At 40.9% G+C, this 23264-nt stretch overlaps 1 protein-coding gene across 4 annotated transcripts in view; it reads left to right on the forward strand.

Annotated features, from left to right (window-relative positions):
* The window catches only part of PRDM1 (PR/SET domain 1), a 31858-nt gene that overhangs the window by 1075 nt on the left and 7519 nt on the right, over window positions 1-23264 (forward strand). For 2 of the 4 annotated variants that reach the window (XM_032155913.2, XM_032155918.2), the window contains exons 1-4: window positions 7131-7418; window positions 9047-9295; window positions 16503-16622; window positions 20188-20440. In XM_032155913.2, coding sequence (XP_032011804.1) covers window positions 7377-7418; window positions 9047-9295; window positions 16503-16622; window positions 20188-20440 — 664 coding nt within the window. In that variant the 5' untranslated portion in view covers window positions 7131-7376. Of the gene's footprint in view, window positions 1-7130; window positions 7419-9046; window positions 9396-16502; window positions 16623-20187; window positions 20441-23264 lie in introns of those variants that run through there. The other 2 variants (XM_058435447.1, XM_032155926.2) reach the window with 2 other exon arrangements.

The following is a 23264-nucleotide window of genomic DNA, read 5'->3' on the forward strand; positions in this document are numbered from 1 at the left end:
TCACCATGTTGGCCAGGCTGGTCTCAAACTCCTGACTTCAGGTGATCCACCCACCTTGGCCTCCCAAAGTGCTGGGATTACAGGGGTGAGCCACCGCGCCTGGTCTATTATTTTTAACATTTAAAAAAACTGTTAAAACAAGGATCAGTGAGGAAAAAAAAAAATAACTGAAGAGAATGGTATAATGCACCCAGTACCCAATTCAACAATTACCAACTTAAGACCTGGGTTGTTTCATCTATCCCAACGCCACCCAATGATTTTGAGGCAAAGGCCAAAAAGCATATAATTTCATTGATGAATATTGTATCTTGTATTTCTGAAACACAAGGATTTATTTTAAAAGAAAATCAACACAGCAGGGCGCAGTGGCTCACACCTGCAATCCCAGCACTTTGGGAAGCTGAGGCAGGCAGATCACTTGAGGCCAGGGGTTCGAGACCAGCCTGGCCAACATGATAAAACCCTGTCTCTACTAAAAATACAAAAATTAGCCGGGGATGGTGGCACGTGCCTTTAATCCCAGCTACTCTGGAGGCTGAGGCACAAGAATTGCTTGAAGCCAGGAGGTGAAGGTTGCAGCCAGCCGAGGTCATGCCATTGCACTCCAGCCTGGGTGACAGAGCAAAACTGTCTCGAAACAAACAAACAAACAAAAAAACCCAACACGTGATTCATGATGGTTAGAATTGTTAATTTCAGTATTGTATTTTAAAAGGACAGGTTATTAACCACTCTTTAGGCTATTGAGCAGGGAAGAGTGGGAAGAGATAGCTCTATAAAGATTTTTCAGCATTAAAAACACACCCAGGGCCAAGATTGAATTGCAAAGATGATTTTGCTCCTTTCATGGATTCTAGGAGATTCTGGAAGAAGAGCACATGCAGGTAGGCACCAAACTGGCATTTAAAGCTCTGTTGTTTAGATAGAATTACATCCTTTGGGGTGCTGGGTGAGAATGAAGACTTTACTCTGCCTAGCTGGTGGTGGCAGCGTAATTAGTGAGATGTCAGCTACAAATGAATCAGTGAGGCATGCACTCCCCACACATAAGCACATGCAGATTTGGCAGCTAGCAGTGATCTAGCAGTTGGATCCTAAGTGTGCCTCGTGCCACTTGTTGAGCCTAATGCAAAGTGCAATTTAATCACTGATGTGCCCGTGAGCATGATTAGCTGTTAACCGATTAGTGAACTGTCTGAGGCCCGAGAGTCATTGATTTGGACTCAGCCTTCTGTTCCACGCCCCCCACCGCAGCCCCCAGCATCCTTTCTTCTCCTCCCTTCAATCTATGAGGAAGAAAGGAGAAGGAGAAGAGGAGAAAAGGTCCAGATGGGAAGAAAAGAATGCTGAAAAGATCCTGTAGGAAGTAGGTCAGGTACTTTGGAGATTAGAGTAGCTTGCTTCATCCCTGAATGCGAGAGCCAGGCACAAGTAGCATACAATTAGAAGGAATTAGAACAGCAACAAGTAGCTTGGATTTATCAGCTTTAATTGTCTATTGTCAGGACAGAGCTCTCCTCCCAGGGATCATGGTGGCAGTACACATCCTAATACTTTTAATGGACATCCATTGTGGGATTATCTCTCCTAAAGGCAGTGCCTGTTCTCTTAAAAGGAGCTGTGGGTGTCCTGCCTGAAAAGCACCAAACCGCTCCTGCCGTGTGTTTGGTCCCATTCTAGGGTAAGGCAGGGTTGCCCTTCAGTCCCCTAGAGGTGCACCTTAAGGGGGCGGATGCCTACTGAACATTAGCTCCTTTGCCCTGCTTCCCTGGGGTGCCTGCTTGGAGGAAACAATGGGCTGTAGATGGAGAACAGATAAGTCAGGGCTGATGGCTTCTGGATCTCCAGGCTATCTTCACGTTAAAAGGTTTCCCAGCTTTTCCTTAGTCAACATTAGAGAGTTGTTCAAAAGATAAGGTGTCTATTAAATGAGGTTTGTTATTGTCTTGCCTTTGCCTTCTCTTTCCTCCTCCCCTCTCCACCTCTCAGGTGGGTGGAGGTGAAGGACAGTCATGCCTTCTTCCAAACTCAGGCACTGAATTTGGTTGAGGCGGGTTGAACTTCTCCTGGTGTCACCACCGGTTTAACATTTAAAAGGTTCTCCAATAAGCGCAGCCCCCTCCTCCTCATTTTCAAGTCCATGTGTACCTTAGGTCCAGTAGATGCTTAGGATCCAATACAGAACGCTGAGCTTGGCTGGAAATCTGAGAGCCAAGTTCTGGTTTTGCTCCCTGAGCTGCAGCCCTGCCTGTGGGCTGGCATTTCCCAGGTTCGCAGTTCTATGTTAAGATCCAATTACCAAAAAAGAGTCTGGGAGAGATGCCCTTTCTGCTTCCTGACCTCTAGTCCTCAGTTTCCTCAGCAGGAAAATGAAGTGTTGAAGGGGATATATGGTCTTCGACTTAGATTGGATACTAAATCCCCTTTGGAGCAGAATGGGAGTTGGGGGCTGGGGGTGGTCAAATGATTTCACTGTGAATCTTTATGAGTCTGTCTCTTCTATCCTAACTTACCTTGGCATGAAAAAAGTCAAGCCTCTACAGTCTTGATCTTCCCTTAGAAAGGATGAGAAGAAATCGTCAGTCCCATTTTAAATAAAACCACCTGCGTCCTTTGGTTAATATTCTGTGATTTCAGGGAAGCACACGGTGGCAGGTACAACTGTAGGGTCCCTTTTCCTGTTCCAAGGGGACTGCTCCTCCCTGCACTGGGTCTTCTGCTGCTGTTGCTGCTCATCCTCCAGAGAAGCCGTTCACCTTCATTTTTAAGCCACCTGGTCCTCCCTAATCTTATTCTTGGCGACCTTCCCTTTATTTCCACCTTGAGTCCTCCCCTCTTCCAGAATGGCTTCTCTCCCCAAACATTTGACCCACAGTCTTGCTCTCTCATTTGTGTGGAAGCTGCTCTTCCTGTTCTCCAAATAAAGACAAGAGATGAGTTTCAAAGTGGACACCTTTCCTATTGCTCTTTTTCTCCCTTGTTAACAGTTCAGGTTTTGCCTTCTGTTAGTTTAATTTTAGGATTTTTCCTTTTAGGATTATTCCTTACAGCTGTAAGTTTAGGAAGTGTCTTCTGCATTCTGAAATAATCTCCTTCTCCTGTTCTTTCCGACAGACTTCTCAGAAATTAAAATTCTTCTGTCTGAATATTCACTATGATAAAAACATAATTAGAAGGGAAAGCAAATTTTGGAAACCCCAAACCTTGGTTTCCCCACAAGTCATATGGAAATGATTAGTATTGCTATTATCATTTATTAAGTTGGTAGATGCTGAACTAAAGGAATAGTTTAAAAACTAATTTTAAAATCATATATAAATGATTAGATGAGAATACAACTGTCTTTCTGAAGGGAGGGCTAAAAAAGATATTAATACTTAGATGTAATGGTACAGGTGGTTCTATAAATACTCTGAGGCCTCGGGCATCCTGTGGGTTTTATAAAGTCCTCTGGAGAACACTTTTATCTTCATTCCTAGGGTGGGAAGGGGGCTCTACTTGGGTTCTTGAATTTACTTAATTTTTGTTTCCCTTATGTAGGAAGTCAAAACACTGACCTCATTCCAAAACATCCAACAGCCCCCGAAGGTCACCGTCCCAATGTTTAGGCCGTGAATATGTTTGTCAAAAGTTTTTGGGAGGTGAGCTGTGTCATGAGAAGGAAGCTTGTGCTATTTTTAAATTGATTCAACTCATCATTGAAACATATCATACACATATCACACCAATGACACACACAGGCTGCATTGTAACATAGCATGTGTCATACATATATTCTCTCTCACTCATACACACATACTTGCTCTTCTTGTCCGGCTTTTAAAAAGGAAGGCAGCCAGAAGGCCAAGCCCAGTGATTTGAGTTGAAAAGCCTGTTAAAGTTTAAAAGCCAAGTGTCCCTCTAGTTCTCAGCCTGGCTTTGAGACATGTGGGAGGGCTTCAAAGCCTCAGTGCCCCTCTCTCAGGCTCAGGCTTACAGTTGGTCCCCAAATGTTTACCAGCATGAAGATGCCTAACTTACAGGAAGCGGGAAATGGGTGTGGGGGTTGAGGGTGGGTGGGTGGGTAGGGAGTAGGAAATAAGAGGGTGGGGGGGTTATTCTCTTGATGTGGTTAGCCTGTCATTGACCTTGTTTGGGTATGGCAGGAGTTGAATGAGAAAATGAAAACATGTTTCATCTTGGGTACATTTCATCCCTTTTTTTTATTTTAGGAAAAAAAAAATTCCTTTCCTTAGGAAAAAAAAAATTTTTTTCCCCAAGTGGAGTTCAGGTCTCCAGATTTGGTACTCAATTTCCCTTCATTCTACAATAGTCCTTTCCCTATAGAGTCATCTGGCTGCCAACATTGCAATTCCCAATCCACGCAGGAACTGGGAGAGGAAAAAAACTGGCCCAGTAGCTGAAACCGAATTAAAATTGGCTGATGGAACTGTTGTGATGATGCCATCCACGGGAATAGATAAGAATTTCTGAGAACAGAACTATTTGGCTCATTCATGATTTGCTGCCATTGTGAACACTTTTAATGAGAGAGCTCTGCCTGAGAAATGCTGATTAATAAAGATAACTGAGGTTCTTTTTGGTGTTCTAACTTGGGGGGAAATAATATAGTGACTAAAAATGCACCAAGTTATTACTTAGAAACAAACCCTTTGAGACATAAGATTCCAGACAGTGGCAGCCTCTGATAGCTCTCTCTGCACAGCTGTACTGCTGCCAGGGTCTCCCAACTTTAGTCAGCAGTAAAAAGGTGCACTGCTCAGGCCCTCTGAGAGGACCGAGTGAAGTTCAGAAGTCAGTCCCTTTTATTCTCCCTAATGGTTTTGTGCTGGACAATACCTAAATATTACAATATGGACATGTTTTTTCCTATTGTGGAGCAAGCTTCCTTTCTTTTATTTCTTCTTTTTAGTAGCTTTCATTTTAAATGGTGATATCCATCCTTGACTACTATAATCATAGTCAAAAGTTGGTTTGGAGGTTTTTTTTCCCAATCACTTTGAGACAAGAAGCAAACATGTGAAGGACTTTACATTCCAACACTCTGTGTCTGAAAATTTACTTTCCTTAAAGTTCTACCCGTGGCCTTGTCCAGCTCAGCTGGGACACCTGGAACTAATTTTAGGGTTGCCTGGCTAAGCCCCACACTGGTATTTGAAGTTTGCGTCCTCCCTAGACTCAAGCCCATTTCACCACCTCTGAAGGTGAGTGCAGGCTGATATTAATTAACAGTGAGTTGATTCACTGGCATCTTCCAGTCATTAAAGCAAATATTTGGCTTAAAATAGCCTTCTTCCCACCTCAAATATCAAACTTTTTGCCTAGTCCCTTACTCTATCATGGTTGACTCACCAGCAGTTGCATGATGGTGTATGTGGCCTAAGAACAGAGTTTGAGTCTAAAAGGGAAGTGAAATACTCTTTAACATCTGCAAGTGAGACTGTTTGAACAGCAGGCCAGCCTTCAGTATGACTACATTGTTTTTCTGTCCATCGTGGTGCTGACTCAGCATCAGTTAATAAACCCTCTTGAGCAGGCTGGATTTCTCTTGTTTAATTATCAGCTTGGAGCTTTCTGAGGACTCTTAGGAATTGTTCATTCAGTTTTCCACCCCTAGCAGATCCGCCTTCTAAAAGTCCTGCTTCCTCTTGGTGCTAGCGTCCCCTCTGGCATAACATGCAATCACAGGTGGGCCACGCAGCAAGCAGGGAGTGTGTGCTAATCATGTCCCCTAGTGGGAATTTAATTGTTCTGTACTGAGAGAGAGATTGCAGCAAGACTTTAGACACCATTTCCTGGCAAATAATCTTTTGCCTCTCCCCCTCTCCCCTAAAAAAAATTCTAGAAAATTTTCTAAAAGTGAGAAAAGAAATTTTAAAGATAAACACATATTTTTAGGATTGAGTTGGGCTTTTGTTTTGCTTTGTTTCATTTCTTCCTGTAAACAAACACTCAGATGTCCATTTCATTGTATGACTAAGTTGGTATCATTAGGTTGGAACGGGGTGTGTGTATGTGGGTGTGTGTGTGGGGGGGGTGGGTGTGTGTGCACACGTGTATTTAAAATGTTAGAAAAGACATTGCAGGTCGAAGGAGAGATGATTAAAAAAAACCTACCTATGGTAAGGCAAGCAGGAAAAATGGAAGACCTGGATTTCAATGATCTAACTAATAATTGAAATGGGGTGTTTGCTATAAACATTGTTTCTCTGAATTAAAGGATTCCTTGCTGAAGGCACAAGACCATTGAAGGAAGTAAAGCATCTGGTTTGTTTTGTAATGAGAAGCAGGAATGCAAGGTCCACGCTCTTAATAATAAACAAACAGGACATTGTATGCCATCATCACAGGATGTCCTTCCTTCAACAGAGGACTGACTGGGCTGGAGGAAAAGCTGGCCGGGGCTCAGAATAAGCCCCACTAATTACTGCCTCCGACCGCTTTCCACTTGCAGTGATCAGTTCAATATTCCTCTGAACTGTGAAGCGATTAATGCTCTACATTTTACTTACACTCCTGGGAAGTCAGCCTGTGGGTTCTGGGAGGAGAGGAAAGGAAAACAAACATTAATCTGTAGAATTATAACTTTTTCCTATTTCCCTATTTACTAAATAGTTAAAAGAGGAAAGTTAGTTCTGCCAAGTTTGAACGTTAGCAGGAGAAATGGAATGTTACAACTTTTGGGGCGGGGGGCGGGGAAACGTGCGTTACATGCACAACAGCTTGAGGACCAGACAGCTCCACTGTATTACATTAGCTGCAAAAACAATTTAACTTGCTCTTTTGAAGTAAGATTTGTGTCTTTTGTACCTGGGGATTTGAGCTGAGAAATCAGAAACTGTGTAGGTAAATTTTAAGTTTCCTTAATTTAAGGAACGTGAGCCCCCTAATTCTGCCGCGCCAGGAAGGAGGGCGATCTGGAGTGTTTAGAATACAATAGAGCCCAAGTAAGCGTTGAGGTTAAGTGCCTTCAAAGGGAAGTAAGAAGATTCCAAGTCAATGTTGAAATACACAGGCGAAGAGAGGAAGCTCTCGGCGGCTGTGCTAGCAATCTGGGGGAAAGCCCTGGGCTCGGCCAGGTGGTGTTGGCCACGCCCCCACTTCGCGCAGCAGAGTGGCTAAGGAAATCTTAAGCAGGGAGGGGAAGCCAGACGGTTAACACAGACAGTGCTGCCGTGACACTCGGCCCTCCAGTGTTGCGGAGAGGCAAGAGCAGCGAGCGCGGCACCTGTCCGCCCGGAGCTGGGACGCGGGCGCCCGGGCGGCCGGACGAAGCGAGGAGGGACCGCCGAGGTGCGCGTCTGTGCGGCTCAGCCCGGCGGGGGACGCGGGGAGAATGTGGACTGGGTAGAGATGAACGAGACTTTTCTCAGATGTTGGATATTTGCTTGGAAAAACGTGTGGGTACGACCTTGGTAAGGAACTTGAATTTTTTTTTTAATTCTGAAATTGATCTGAAAACTTTCTTTTCTTTTCCTTTATTATTATTATTATTATGTTTTTTGTTTTTTTTTTTTTTTTGCTAATGTCGCAGTAGAAACATGCCTCTGCTTTAGTGCACTTAGTGCTGTCAAACATTTGTGAGACTTTCCTTATGAATCATTAACCCTTTCAATTCTAGACATAATTGCCAATTCATTGAAATTTCAGTAGTGGTTCCAGCTCACACTCGTCAAACTATTCCGGGTTGGCTGAAGTTTTCAATTTTATTTTATTTTTAACATGTATTTGGCGTCATGACTCTACATGTTGGAACTAAATAAAAATAAGCAGATTTGCTTAAATCATAACTGAGGGAAAAATAACTTTGCATCCACCTTTTTTTTTTAAGAGCATCCTATTTAGAGAAGTGGAAGAATGTAAAAACCTCCTTGAAGGACTTCTACAGAATGTTATGTTTACATTTGAACAAGCACACATTCTTACATGGAAATGATACCCATATTCCTCATTTTTATCAAACATGTCTATATGAGAAAACCCTTACAGAAGTTGTTTACCTTTTTTTGCCTTTGGAAAACACTTTTTTTCTGAGTGTGAGGGAAGATTTGGGGGGAATATCCTCATCAATGTACAAGTGGAAGCAGAGCTTGTCCTCTAAGTCTTCTAAATTTGTTATAACTTTAGTTACAGTAAACTGTAGTACATCAGTGACTTCTGGGAATTCATACACTTTCAGATTTAAATGGAAAGTGCTATTTGTAGCTGAGGGCTCCTAAAGGAATTCTCTCCAGGGAATTTTATTGAACGGTTTTATGTTTTGTTTCTGCCTTTTCAATTTGGTATGAGATGCTTGCAAGTCAGAAGACACTGCAGGCTGTTTTCCCCTTCACCCATTTTTCCTCCTCTTTTCCTGTGGTCCAAGTGATTTCTAAGAGGCCGTAGCTCAGTGATGCTGGCAGGATGCAACCCTTTTCAGTCTTCCATGTGAGAGGATGAAAGAGAGCTCGCAGCAGAGGGAGGAGGCAGTTGTTTTGAAAGTTGTTTTGCGTTGGGAGCTGGTGGGAAAGTTCAGTCTTCCCCATTTGGAAAAGGCAGGCTGGGTTCCGCTCCTGCACCACACGCGCTTTCCATTTTTAGCTTCATTCAGAGGCAGACAGAGCTCCTTCCTCTTCCTCTCCTTGTTTGTGACACTTTTCTGAGGCAGCTTTTCCACTGTGCCGAGGGTCTGGCGGCCATGACCCCAGGCATTCTGGGACACTGGACTCTGTGCCCAGAACATTTTTCTGCCATGAGAGGTAAAGCCAGGGATTGTTCAGAGGTGATTCTTTTTTTTTTTCTTTTCCCCACAGTGAGGTTGCCACATTCTTATTTTTTTCTTTTCTTTTTTTTTTTTTTTTTTTTACTAAGAGTAGCATTTAAAAACCTTGCTTCTTTTCAAGGCAGTTTACTTTATACGGCTTTTTGGCTCTTACTCAACTGTACGAAGCACTCTGCATCTGCTTTTAAAGTCTTCAGACTACTGTATTAGTCATAGCCTCTCAGAGGGAGCCACAGGAACGGCGGGACAATGGGGATTAAAGGCCTTTCCCTTCTCTTCCAGGCTGCCCCCAAGTGTAACTCCAGCGCTGTGAGGTTTCAGGGATTGGCAGAGGGGACCAAGGGGACCATGAAAATGGACATGGAGGATGCGGATATGACTCTGTGGACAGAGGCTGAGTTTGAAGAGAAGTGTACATACATTGTGAACGACCACCCCTGGGATTCTGGTGCTGATGGCGGGACTTCGGTTCAGGCAGAGGCATCCTTACCAAGGAATCTGCTTTTCAAATATGCCACCAACAGTGAAGAGGTAAGCCTCTGGTTTATCGACAAGAAGATTGGGGACCTGGTACCAAATCTCCCCACTTGCCCTTGAGGCCTTGTATATCTCTGAAAACCTCTGAGAATCTGTAAGTATCAGTAAATAATTGATTGCTCTATTCAATTCTTGCATTGCTTTCTCTTTCCCTAAACCATTTCCTTCTCATTTCCTCCAGCCTTCAACTGTTCCGTACTAATTAGTAAACAGTTAAATATTTTGGCAAATTGACATGTCTTAGAAAAGCAACTTGCAGCATAGGGTGGGTGAAATTGTCAGTGAACTTCAAGAAAGCTCTGGGCCCACTGGCCCTAGTGTCCCTGTTGTACAATATCAAGGGAGAAAACTTTTTCTTGGAAAAAAAAATTTTAATGTTTCTTTTGTCTGTCTTTGGTAATTAGTTGGCTTTACTCTTTTTAACAAGCCAGCTTTATTAGCTGGGTTTCTAAAACTATCCTCAAAACTTTGACGTGTTTATGAAGTGAAGTGATGGTATAAGCCGAGAAAGGGGGTCATGTAAAAGTGTCCTCTGTCTGGATGACTTCAGAGCTAACCACTGTTTATCTGCAGCAGCTCCTTTGCTGGGGCTGGGCTGGCAGGCCAATTCCTTACTGGCCTCTGAAGTGGGTACACTCTTTGTTGTTTCAAAGGGGATGAAAACCCAAACTTGGAATGAGCAACTGATTTGTGTTTACCTTTTATATAAAGATTATAGCTAGGCGTGATGTTTAGCTGTGAAATAACTTGCAGAACCACCTCTTGTTTTCAGAATTTGGCTTACTGTAGTTGCACTTACTAGTCTACTACTGGGTTGAGTTGAATGAAAGGACCCCTCAGCAGACTTCCCATACCACCATTAGCACAGAGCACTGTCAATTCTATTACTTCCTTCAGAAAGTAGGGAAAGGGGATGATTGGCCGTAGAAATCCAGAATTTGCTACTGGGACTATTCCTTACAGCCATGTCAAATCACTTTCCCCCTTCCCTAAGGAACAGTATTTGAAGGAATCCGGGAGACTGGGAAATGCTTTGTCTCTTTCCTGTTTGTGTCTGAGTCCAGTGTTTTTGGTGAGGGGGAGACACAGCTGTCTAAAATTAAATAGAACAACGATGCTCAGTCTTTCTTTTTTCCCCTGCTGCTGGGTGAATGGAGGCAGATTTTATAAAAAATAAAATTTAAATTCTAGTTGTACGTGCATACCAAAAAATTTAACCCCAGAGGTCAGCCTTAATTATACCTTTTCCTGAAAGTAATGCTCTTCTTATAGAAAGTGTCTCAATATGTGGCCGTTGGAATGAAGGTAAGATTTGTTTGGGTATATAAGGTTTGACTATGGCTTTAAAAAGTGTAGCGTGTTTTTTCCCCATATCAAGTTTGACCAAATATTGGTCTGTTCCCAAGGTTCATTTGTGCTGTGTTGCCCTGTCCAGCCCTTTGGGACTGAAATAAAAATCTCCATTCTGTGGGTCATCTTTGCCTTTTAATTCTATAATGTTCTTATCCTCAGTTCAGCTCTTAGCTTAAGTTTTTCAATTTCCATCATTCTCCTTTAAAATCATAGCTAAGTCAAGTAATGCTCTTAGATCATTTAGTTCAAGGTTCAGAAAGATAGTCACTTACCCAGAGGCATATAGGTAAAGCCAGACCGGGGACTTGAAGCAAAGTTCTTCTGACTTCTCCAATGAGTGCTTCTCGATTATGCTACACTGGCCCCTCTTGGTGTCACTGTGGTTTTAGTTATCATCTTAACATATTTCAGACCAATCCTTAAGCTATTTTGTGTTTTTTTCCCTCTAAATGTATAACTTCCTATTTCAATATATTAAGCAACCAAAAAACAGACAATGCCTGTGTTCCTGAAGAAGGTGCTTCGAAACTAACCTAAGAGGTCAGGGTTCTCTTATCCTATTTCCCTATCTTGCATGTAACTGAAGCACTTGAATAGAGGACAGTATATCTTTAAACCCTAATCATAAAGTCAAGCAAGGAGTAAACTTGAATGTAATACTGTCTTAAGCTTGCTCTGGAATTTGTACCTATTTTTCTGTTTCTCTCCTTTGTTTTTGAACTTTGAGAAAGGACAGCTTCCTTTAGAAGGTGAAAGAGGATGGTGGAGTTGAGCCATTAAGGCTAGGATAGCTGCAAACCAGTTCTGGGACGGCAACATTAAGGATTGATGAAATGTTTACATTATCTTTATTCAGTTAGTTCTTTAAGTTCCATGAGCCATTGAAATAGGAAGAATCTTTCTACATGTACTTTTTATCTGACTTATTAATCTTACCCTTCTTTAAATGTTTTCATTTAAATAGCAAAAGATGTTACAATATGTGCTATTGTGCTGACATACTGGGGAATTTTTTTTTTTTACAAGACCATTTTTCATTATGAATTTGTACCATGTGTCAGCACCTTTTTTTTTTTTTTTTGGTTAAAACAAAACATACAAATCATATTTCTGATCTTGACCCTCATTTTTAGATTGGGTTTAGAATCATTCTGCACCTTTAATGAAAAACTGTTCTTACTTCCTATTTCCAGAACTGAAATCAAATATAGACCTACTATTCAAAACTTTGAAAATGTTTTAAACTGATGGGTTATTCTTTTATGGGGGTTTTCCCCTTGTCCTCCTGAAATAATCTCTTATGACTACTTGACTACAGTAAAATCAGTTCAAGCATTTATATTTTGGAAGCGTCACCCTGTAGAGTTTCTGCCCTCGGTTGAGACTGCTTGCACTCAAGAGGCACTGCGGCTCTGTGAGTCTCACCTCCCTGTATCGTGGCTGATAAACATCAGACAGATCGTGAGGACTCCCTTGGTGTCCATTCTGATCGAAGTCCATTATTAACTCAAGCCATCTGTAAAAAGTATCTCACCATAACATGCAATTCTCTCTTCATGCTGCCTTTTATTTGAGAAATGATGTACCAAGGCATCACCATGTCTCCTTTAATAGAAAGATAATGAAAAAGGAAACCTTCTCCAAACCACTTTGTTCACTTCACTCCTTTTAAAAAATGGGGTGATTGCCGGGCGCAGTGGCTCACGCCTGTAATCCCAGCACTTTGGGAGGCTGAGGACGGCAGATCACCTGAGGTCAGGAGTTCAAGACCAGCCTAGCCAACATGGTGAAACCCCATCTCTTCTAAAAATACAAAAATTAGCCAGGCATGGTGGTGGGCGCCTGTAATCCCAGCTACTTGAGAGGCTGAGGTAGGCGAATTGCTTGAACCTGGGAGGTGGAGTGAGCCGAGATCGTGCCACTGCACTCCAGCCCAGGCAACGAGAGTGAAATTCTGTTTCAAAATAAATAAGTAAATAAATGCCATTGCACTCCAGCCCAGGCAACAAGAGCGAAACCCTGTTTCTAAATAAATAAATAAAATAAAATAAAAATGGGTTGATTGCAGGCTGAAGGTCTTGGTCACTACTGAGTTCTAGTCCTCTCAAGACAAACATTCATATGGTCAAAACAGAATTATAATCTAACGAGTCATTCTTGTAGAGTGGGATTCGGGGAGGGAAAAGAGATAGCTAGTAATTTAAATGATCTTAATGTAATTTGGGGAGAGGATTATCAGATGACATTTAGACTTGGATATAGTTTCTGCTTCAAACCCACTGCTGTGTGTGTCTGTTTGCATACTCTCTAAAGAAGGAATTTGAGAAAAACAAAAAACAAAAAAAAACCTATATTGTCCTTGTTATCAGCCTTCCATTAAGCACTCCAACTCAACCCATCCTAAACTGTAAAATCTCCTTCATTGTGTAAAATTGAAAAGAAGCCCTATGTTTTGTCCGGAAGCTGTGGAAACTGTGGATGGCAGGGTGTGTTCTGTAACTGAGGCCACAGACAGAGACAAATCTGCTCAAGTGGTGGAGGGGTCTGTACCGCACATAAAGAGCTTCTGTGGGAGCAGGTGAAGCAGGGAGGTATTGAAGCCCGGTGTCCTCTTGCTGTTAAGTTTATAGAAGGCACAGAGCGGCCTGTCCCCAGCAGTAATTCTTTAGGACCCTGGTCAGTTCCAGTGAAGTTTCCTTCTTGAGTTAGGTGAACACATTCTTTGTCTTTTTAGCACTGTAAAGTTTAAGGTACACACCAGGTTCCTCCTTAATATTTGCTTAGTTCAAAGATAAACTGTTACAAATTATGGGTCAGGGAGATGGGTAGTCTAAGATGCACATTCTGGATCTTTCTAGGACCAGAGGGAGACTTAGTACTTGGTTTTTCACTTCCCTTTAAAAACAGTCCTGGTTCTTGTTCCCCCTCCAAAGTTACCTGGACAAGCACCATAGTCAGTTTCAGCTTTTATGGCGTCTGTGAATAATGTCTCAGATGTGCATTTGAAATGATGTTTATTGTATATTAGAACACTAGACTTAGAATGGATATAGGTGGTTTGTAAGCGCCTTCCAGTTTTGAAATTTTATGATTTTGTATCTTTATCTATAGGTATGAATTTGTATGTGCCCTATAGCACTGTATGTAATTGAAATTTAAAATATTAGGGCTCTGTCCCTTTCCTAATGATAACCTAATATTGAAGCTCTTTAATTTGTCTGGGGTTTGAGGATTATCATAGACCTCTCTTCTACCACGGAGCCTTCTCTTTTTAATTGTTCTCCTGTCTTGCCTGTTGAATTGAATTTGTAAGCTTAGAGATGGCAAGAGCTACTTCCGGTGCTGCTTTATAGCTCACTGGTGACAAGTCCATAGCTGTGCTCAAATAGGTATTGGGTAGCTTATGCTTTCTAGCTGACTTCTTTTTGGGCACAAGAAAATGTGTGTAAGATTGATAACTGAAAACCTAGAGGCCCACTCTGTAAAAGAATGGCAATTTGGAAGAAGAACCACGACCTCAGTGCAGCGCTCCTTGTTGGTAATCAAGCTCTGACTCCCAAGACACCATCTGTAAGAGACTATAATTTAAAACAAAGTTGATGAACCAGTTGAGTGCCTTTCTTAAAATTACTGCTGTAAAGTAGATATGTTGAAAATATCAACTGCTAATTATTGGCTCACCAACAAATGGCATGATTTGTTTTTCCTGTTTGTCATTCTAATATTATGGAATAATCACTGAAATATGAATGTTAAATGATTTGCATGTCATAGAATTCAATTCCATTAATTTTCCAAATTAATTAGATTCAATAATAATATGTCCAAAACAATGAGCCTCTGAATAAGTCTACTAAAGCTTTAAATATACATATTTATATCTCAAGACTGCTCTGAGATGCTCTTGTCCCCAGTAGTTTTACTGCCAACAAATACCAATAATGACAAACGGTGATTAAAAGGGCAGATAGATGTAAATGAAGGCAGAGGAGGAGGATGAAATGAACATCTGCTTTTTTCAGCTCTCTGACAGAAATTCTTAAAGGACCAAAAATAACACTCTTGTTTCAACTTATGTTAGGTGTAGGAAAATTTTCTTTTTTTCTCTTTCCAGTCTGAGTATGCTTCATTGATTTGTATATTGAATACTAAATTGTTTTAGAAAAAAAAAAGCCATTTAAGTGGCCGATAAGACACTTAAATGAGAAAAGCTAGTCTGTCACAGGCATGTAGGTGTGCCATATCTATTTAAATAGAGGTTTAAATTATTGATGAGACTTAATGAGGAACTGCTGGTGTATATTATAACCAAAATTGTAGATTCCACTGTGAACAATCTTTGTGCATTGATCGATTCACATATTTGAGTCTACCATTTCAGGTACACAAATGTACAGGAGCTACTGGGGATATAAAAACTGGAAAATAAACATTATCATCTATTACCACTCCCTCCTCCTTGGTCCATTTTAGTAAAGAATTCGGTCAAGTGATTGGTAGGCTATCTTGAATGAGAAGAAAATAAAACTAGGAAAGTGAGAGAATAAAAACCAAAACAAAACTGTAACTGCAAACTGTTGTAAAGGACTACTCACAGAGGAGTTCTATTGAATAGTGACGAATTGCTTCCTGATTCATGGTTGGTGATTTTTTTACCCACTCAAAGAGAAATTTATTATTAAGGAGGAACTGGTATAGTTAACATATTTCTTTAGCAAGGCCCCACAAAGTTAAAATGTGTGATGCATCCAGTCTGAGGTCATTTCCTCAGATCTTAGAACCTACAGCTTTCCTCAGTATAAACTTAATTTCAAAGGAGGGCTTTGGCCAGGCATGGTGGCTCAGCCTGTAATCTCAGCACTTTGGGAGGCCAAGGTGGGAGGATCGCTTGAGTCCAGGAGTTTGAGACAAGGCTGGGCAACATGGTGAGACCCTTTCTCAACAATAACAACAAAAATTAGCTGGGTGTGATGGTGCATGCCTGTAGTCCCAGCTACTCGGGAGGCTAAGGTGGGAGGATCTCTTGATCCCAGGAGGTCAAGGCTGCAGTGAGCTAAGATCAAGCCACTGCATTCCAGCCTGAGTGATAGAGGGAGACCTTGTCTTTAAAACACAAACACACACACACACACACACGCACGCACACACACACACGCACACACACAGGGCCTTTGACCACTCTTGAGTAGAAGACTCGAGAAGAACAAAGTAGAAGGCCAGAGAAGAACAAAGTTACTTGAAAGATCTCTTATTAAAGAGAATATACAAGCTATGAAAAAAAAAACAAGCACAGACACACACACACAAACCTCATCTGGAATGAAAAAAACATAATGCATTTGGTTTCTGGTTCCTTAGGCTGTTATGGAACAACCAAAGAACATTATTTTGGTTTCTGAGGTCAAAACTATTTTATTCCCCTCAAGCACACTATGCTTATGGTTTGAGGGAGAATGAGAAATAGGAAACTAGGAACAGGCTGAAATGGTCTAATCTTGACCGTCTAATTCTGCAGTGTCTTATTCTCATTCTAAAAGAGAATGGTTATCTTCACTGTTCTAGCATAAAAAGTAATGATAAAAATACAAGATCCTGTATTACCAGACAATAATCTCCTAGACTGTTTTAATGCTTGGTTGAGTATTTGCTTATGATCTCAGACTTTAAAAGATCGTCTCCCCCATGGTGAAGCTTGTTAATTATGTAGGCATCATTAATGTCTGTTTACTTATCAAAATTTTATCATTGTTAGTTGTATTACTACTTGACAGTCCAATTTATTTAATTGAAAAGATTGGTTAACATTTTATAGTTAAAGTAATTGTTTCCTGTGTTTTTTCCTGTTTAGGTTATTGGAGTGATGAGTAAAGAATACATACCAAAGGGCACACGTTTTGGACCCCTAATAGGTGAAATCTACACCAATGACACAGTTCCCAAGAACGCCAACAGGAAATATTTTTGGAGGGTAAGTAAGGGAAATTTCTTCAGACCCATTAAATGTTAGGAAAAAATGGAGCTAAAAGAGCAGGGTGGCTCACATTTCTCATCCTGTGCTGAGAAATGTTGGGGTTCACCCATAAGTATCCAGCATCCCCACGGACACAGGGAATTCTGAACAAATGTGATGAAACCGATTAAATGTTTGACCTGTAGGTGGTTAGTGATGGAGATACGGGCTATATGTGAATCTTGATTTTTGCAATTCATTAGAGCTTTGTAATGAAAGGAAACAGTTTGTTGCTTGCTTTAAGGATAGGTTCATTTGCATTTCTCTGCAAGGAAGTAGTAATGAGTCACCAAGCCTTAGATTTCACCCCTTTTTGATTTCTTGCTGACTTAACTTTAATTGAATGGAAGAGTTATCACAAATGAATTATCCTTTTTTTTTTTTGAGATGGAGTCTCGCTCTGTCGCCAGGCTGGAGTGCAGTGGCGCGATCTCGGCTCACTGCAACCTCCGCCTCCCAGGTTCAAGCAATTGGACAATTGCCTCAGCCTCTCGAGTAGCTGGGACTAAGGTGCGCGCCATGATGCCCAGTTAATTTTTGTATTTTTAGTAGAGACGGGGTTCCACTATGTTGGCCAGGATGGTCTCGATCTCTGGACCTCGTGATCCGCCCGCCTTGGCCTCCCAAAGTGCTGAAATTACAGGCAAGAGCCACCGCGCCCAGCCCGGAATGACACAAATGAATTACCTTAGAAGTAAATGCCATTAAGGAAGGATAGCTGAAAGATGGGTTGAGGGGAATGGAGGACCACAGAACTAGTCCTATTTAAATACATGTGCATGGTAAAACGATTCCATTTGACAGTAGGTTAATTATCTCATAGCATAAGGAAAATGCTTAGCAGTCATATGCAAGATGATAAGCTTTCCTATAGCATCCAACCAAAAGATCTAGCCAGTACAATTTCCTTTGCTATATTAGGGTTAGAAAGGCTCCCAGAGGTGAACTAATTAGATGGAATCCTTGAATAAAAGCCTGGATTAGCAGTGAACAGAAAAAAGTCAGATTGCTTTCCTTCTTCTCATAGATGTCTTAGGGATATTTAGTTTCCTCAGAAGATAAAGAATTTAGTAAGCGTTTTTTTGTGCATACTTACATGAAATGTACATTATTTGAATTCTTTAAAAAGAAACAGCTGCATGATAACAAAAATTATGTTATGCTTGCTTTAGCTGGTATTTTTGCCTAGAACAATTATATCATTTGGACAAGAAGCTATTCCTAAGAAACAATATTTTTAATCCAGCAAGTTTTTCATTTTTAGAAATTTATCTTACTATTTCCCAAGCAAAAGAGGATAGTTACAGATTCACTAAGAATCATGTGCTCACAATTTTTATTTAATAATTATTCCTCCTTAAATATTAATCACCTGACTTACAATGGTGGAACTATGAGTGCATTTTTGCCTTTATTGTCAATAACGTCTTCTCAGAAGTGAGCCACAAAGGTGCATAGTTCTTGGAGTTAAAGGTCTGAATTAAGACAATCCAGCATAAGTCTCATTAATGTGTGATTATTTCGAGAAAAGGCCAGAAGCACCTAAGAACCTCCCCTCACTGTCCAGTTCCCTGTTTCATTTAAAGATTCACTATAAGTAACTGAAAGGCTTTCCTTGGGAGGATTTATTTGAATCAGGCTTTCACATGCAAAGGATATTGTAGAACATCTCGTTTTTTCTGGCAGGAATATGAACATCTGTTGTGAGGAAAGAAAAAGTTTCATGCAAATTACACAGCCAAAGAAGGGATGTTCAAGTTGAGAAACCAGTGACATTTCTTGTAACTGTACTATGAATCAGCGCATTTTAATCTTCTAGATAATATATGGAAGTGCAGGAAGGTGGTAGGAAACGGTGTTCATTTTACGTATGCGTTATTTTATTTTATTGTGTGTCAGTGACTTCATGGCACCGACATTGCTGTTTTTAAATGAGGATACAGTAAATTGCAGTCCGAGGAAGGCTAACTGGAATCAACATACCCGTAGCTTTAGAAAGCAGTTTCCGCACCAGCGAAGAGTACAAGAGCGATGGAACCCCATGTTCCTGGAAGTTTGCACATCAGAGTAAACAAACTTGAAAACCCCTCTTGATAGCAGAATTCACCCAGCCTTGTTCCATTTTCTCTTAACAAAACACACCGCAAAAGCTCTCACAAGCTGCTTTGATGAAGCCACATGTATTTCCCCCTTCACAATTTACAGGAAGTTACTCTTAAAAGAAAGTGATTCTGGTGTTTACCGCCTGTGTTAAAGGGACAGAGTTCCTTTTTATTTCTGATAACGTTTGAGCGAAATACAGAAACTATCTGTGAACTAGCATAGTCGGTACGTAAGGAAAAGCAATAACCTGCTGTCCAGTGAGCGCAAAATTCCTGCTACGAACAGTGCCTTACTACTGCTTGGAGACTGCAAGTCGCAGATCACACTAGGTATTGACTGATTGTATATGTATAAGGAAATTTCTTAAAGTCTAAAGTAAAGGTGGTACCTCCTAAAAAGAGGGAGACAGAGAAGACTTTGTGTGGAAGGATAAGGAGTGGGTTTATAGTTTCAGTAAGAGTGTACGTTTTAGTTTTTCTTCTTCCTCTGCCTCTTTGCCAAGTAGCCTGAGTGCATCTGTTAACCAGAAGTAGTATCACTCTAGGACAAACTTCAAATTCTTCATTCTGCGTTGCCTTTAAGGAACAACATACTTTCTTCCTGTTCTTTTTCCAAAAACACACGCCTATGGCTCTGTGTGTGGTGTTTTAGCCAGCCTCCTCCCAGATAAGGGGTTCCCTTCCCTCCTTTGCATTGAAAGGAAAGTGCAAGTCTGGACATGTTTATCAAGAGGAAAAGTGACTTCTTAGTAATAGACTGTCAAATTCTGGCTGCTGCCCCAGTGTTCGCTTTGTTATGGCAGGTGAAGTTCACCTTTGCCCCACCCAGTGTTTCCACAAAAAGGCAAGGTTCCAAGTATTCATATGAACAAGTGTTACTTTAGGACTTGGAGGGTTGGGGGTGGAGGATGTTTGCATAGTTGAAGCCTTGGGCGGGGGTGTAGGAAACGGCGAGTACAGAGGCCATAGAAAAAGCTGAGACTCAGTTTGACGTCGTCAGCCAGCTTGGTCTTCTACCCAGTGACTCAAAGCACTAAAAGTCAGCATAATCGGAACTGAAGTCAGTAGCATCGCCCATTTGCCATTCACTGCAGTAGCAAAAGTAGTACTCTGTGGTGGGTTAATCGGTTTGAGGCAGCTCCTTAAATGAACATTTGTGTTTCATTTTTCTGTTATTTTCCCGAACATGAAAAGACGATAAAACTGAAATGGAAAAGGTAACTGACAAAGTGTGCCTTACCTGTTTCCGTCCTGATTTCTGCTGATTCAAGACTATTCTGGCTAAACTGATTTGATCCTTTTTCTAACTAGGCAGTAGGGGATCAGAAATCACACACGGTACTGGCTGTGTTTATTCTGAGAGATGCTGGGGAGCTTTGGGTCTGACTTCCTTTTACATGCCTGTCTTCTCTTTCGGACAGATCTATTCCAGAGGGGAGCTGCACCACTTCATTGACGGCTTTAATGAAGAGAAAAGCAACTGGATGCGCTATGTGAATCCAGCACACTCTCCCCGGGAGCAAAACCTGGCTGCATGTCAGAACGGGATGAACATCTACTTCTACACCATTAAGCCCATCCCTGCCAACCAGGAACTTCTTGTGTGGTATTGTCGGGACTTTGCAGAAAGGCTTCACTACCCTTATCCTGGAGAGCTGACAATGATGAATCTCAGTAAGTGGATTACAGAACAAAAAAATAAAAAATGCCAGTAATGTCGGTTCTGCCCCTGTGAACTAATAACATGTTGTTTAATTATACGGCTTCGTCATGTGTTGGATGAAGTAGGTGGCTTAAGCTAGGGACTAGGAAGAGGAAAAACATTTTTTGAGTCCCTATTAACTATTATGAAACTTGATCATTAAAAAAATATATATATATATATATATATATGTGTATATATGAGGAGCTACCTTGAGTTTTGAATTCAGGACGTTACAGGAAGAAATATATGTCCAATTCTAATTTATCCTAAAGCAGTTGGGAGAATTACAGGGATTGGTCCAGACATGCTGCGTATGCAAGGTATAGCCCTCATCTGTGGTACTTTGGCAGGCCTTAAGACTGCACCAAAATATTTATAGATGTACATCTGAGTGTACAGTTAGGCTCTGATGTGGAACATTGTAAGATCATTGCTAGAAAAACTTTGTCATAATTTTTCAATATTATTCTAAGTGAATAACCGTAAAGATTTTATATCTTAACTTCCTTCCTTACAGTAAAAAAACTATCTGATCTCTTGATCAGTATTACAGTAGCCACCTATCACTTTATCTTAACAAATTCTCAATTCCTTAGGTTTATGTGCTTTTACTTCTTTTATTTGATTAAAATTGCTGTCATGACCTTTCTCTGCAGAGGGCTGCATCATTTTGGTCATTCTCAAGTGATCTCTGAGCAATTTAAGAATTGCCATGAGATTCTAACCTCTGCTGTAACTATGGTTGGGTGTTCTTGGTTAGACCACTAAATCTTATTAGCAGTTTTAAAAATTAGTTCCTTTTGGTTTAGAAGTTAAGACTAGATGCTGAAGTTTTTGTAACTTTTGGTTTTGATATCATTTCAAACTTAAAACATTTTAAGAAAAGGACAAAGAATTTCCACGTACCCTTTACCCAGGTTTACCAATTATTGATAAGTATATCCGTTTGCTTTACCGGAAGGCTAAATTGTTTTAGTTCTCATTTTCACCTTTGAGACATTTGGAATAAATATCAATGTTAACATAAATTGGAATTTTGACTTTGATTTTAGGACCAATGAACAAGCCAAGTACTTACCCTAGTCATATATAATCCAACTGTATGGTTATTTGGTATTCATTCCACACTTCATTTTTACTTGATCTCCCTTAAGATTGCAAGATTGTGTTTGCAGTTTTCTGAAAATCTGGGGCTATAAAAGCATCAGGACCTCCCCCGTAGGGGAGGTCGTGTGTTTGGGGTCCTTACACAACAGGTTACCCTTGAGCTTCAGGAAAAGAACTGGCTCCCAGTTCCCCAGTTCCAGCTTGATGGGTCTAATCAGGTCCTGACCAAAAAGGTGGCAGTTCTTTTCCCTCATGTCTCTTCAGCACTCCCCGAGACTCTGGAGACTCTGTCATATCCCTAGGGCTGAGACTCCCAGGAGCTATTCGGCTATTTTGGCATCTGTGTATGCCAGGCCCAGTGCTGAGGACCTAGTAACAAATGAAAAATGCACAGGCACAGCGGCATTTTTGTGGAACTCATATCCCAGCTGTGTATCTCGGGAGAAGCGCACAGCTCCCTCCTGGCTTTCTTAACATAGTGAGCCACTTCTGCTTAAGGGTCTCCTTACATTCCTTGAGTTTAATCATTCATGGGTTCAGAGGAAAGTCTTCTGATTTTTGCTTTTCTTTAAACAGTTCATTTGAGGTGACCTTCCCCAGTGACTTTGCACCAACCACCAAGAAACTTTTTTGCATGCTTCCCGCACCCTGTGCCAATCAAGGGAAGGGTTTAAAGGCCTGGTGTTTTTATTCCACAAGGAAAGGTTTCGCACAGTATTTTAAGGTTCAAGTGCTTCTACTTTGTGTTCAGAAGCAACTGTCATATATACTGTGAAATGACACCTTTTATTTATCCCTCTTTATTTATGCAGTATATCCCTTTTTATTTTGGCAGAATTTTTTCTAAATGGTGGTTTAACATTGTCAAGCACATTTCATTGTCCAATATTCATAGTAAAGAATGAGAGTTAACAATAACCAGTCACATTAAAACAAGATTCCTGCTGCCAGTTGTGAAACCAGTTGTCTTAGGCGTGGCAGCTGATGATTGAGACTGTGATCAGAAAAATTTCCACTATTTCATCAGGCCTAATAGGTAGATTGTGCCTCCAAATGAATTGTGTTGGGTTTCCGTGCTTAAAACACAATAGAGGTGGTGCAAGAATCTCCATGAGGGCTTAAATGGCAGTGATGGTTCAGGCGGTAGAGTTTGGAGAAGAAGGGATTTGAAACAAACCAAAGGAAAGAAAAGTAAGGAGCCAGAAGTCACAAACTGGCATTTTTCTAAAAACAAAGGAAAAGGAATAAAAGAACTAATAAGTTTGAAACCCCTACCCCTCCCAAATTTGGCGGGGGGGGAGTATTTTTTTTCTATCTATCTAACTAACCCATCTAGAAAACAGTTGACCAAATTATAGACTTCTAAATGTTAATCTGCTTTCTCAGTTTCAGTTGAAAAGAGACTTTGTTTTGCCTACTGCAGAACTTCTAGGTTCTTTCTTATAGTCTTGGGGTTCTTATTATAGATCGAAAATGTGAGTCGGCATAATTAAGCCATTCGGAGTCTTCAGAAGCAGTTCACTCTTGAAATGACTCCGTCCGCCTACAGCCATTTAAGATTTCAGAACAAAAACAGATCTTGATTTTCTTTTTCATGTTAACTCAAGCTGCTGCTGAGTGGGAGAGTCAGAAATGACACCAGCTCCACTGATTACTCAGCTGCTGAAGGATGATTTTTTAAAATGC

This window comes from Hylobates moloch, unplaced genomic scaffold, assembly GCF_009828535.3.
Source record: "Hylobates moloch isolate HMO894 unplaced genomic scaffold, HMol_V3 SCAFFOLD_2, whole genome shotgun sequence".
Lineage (NCBI taxonomy): Eukaryota > Metazoa > Chordata > Mammalia > Primates > Hylobatidae > Hylobates > Hylobates moloch.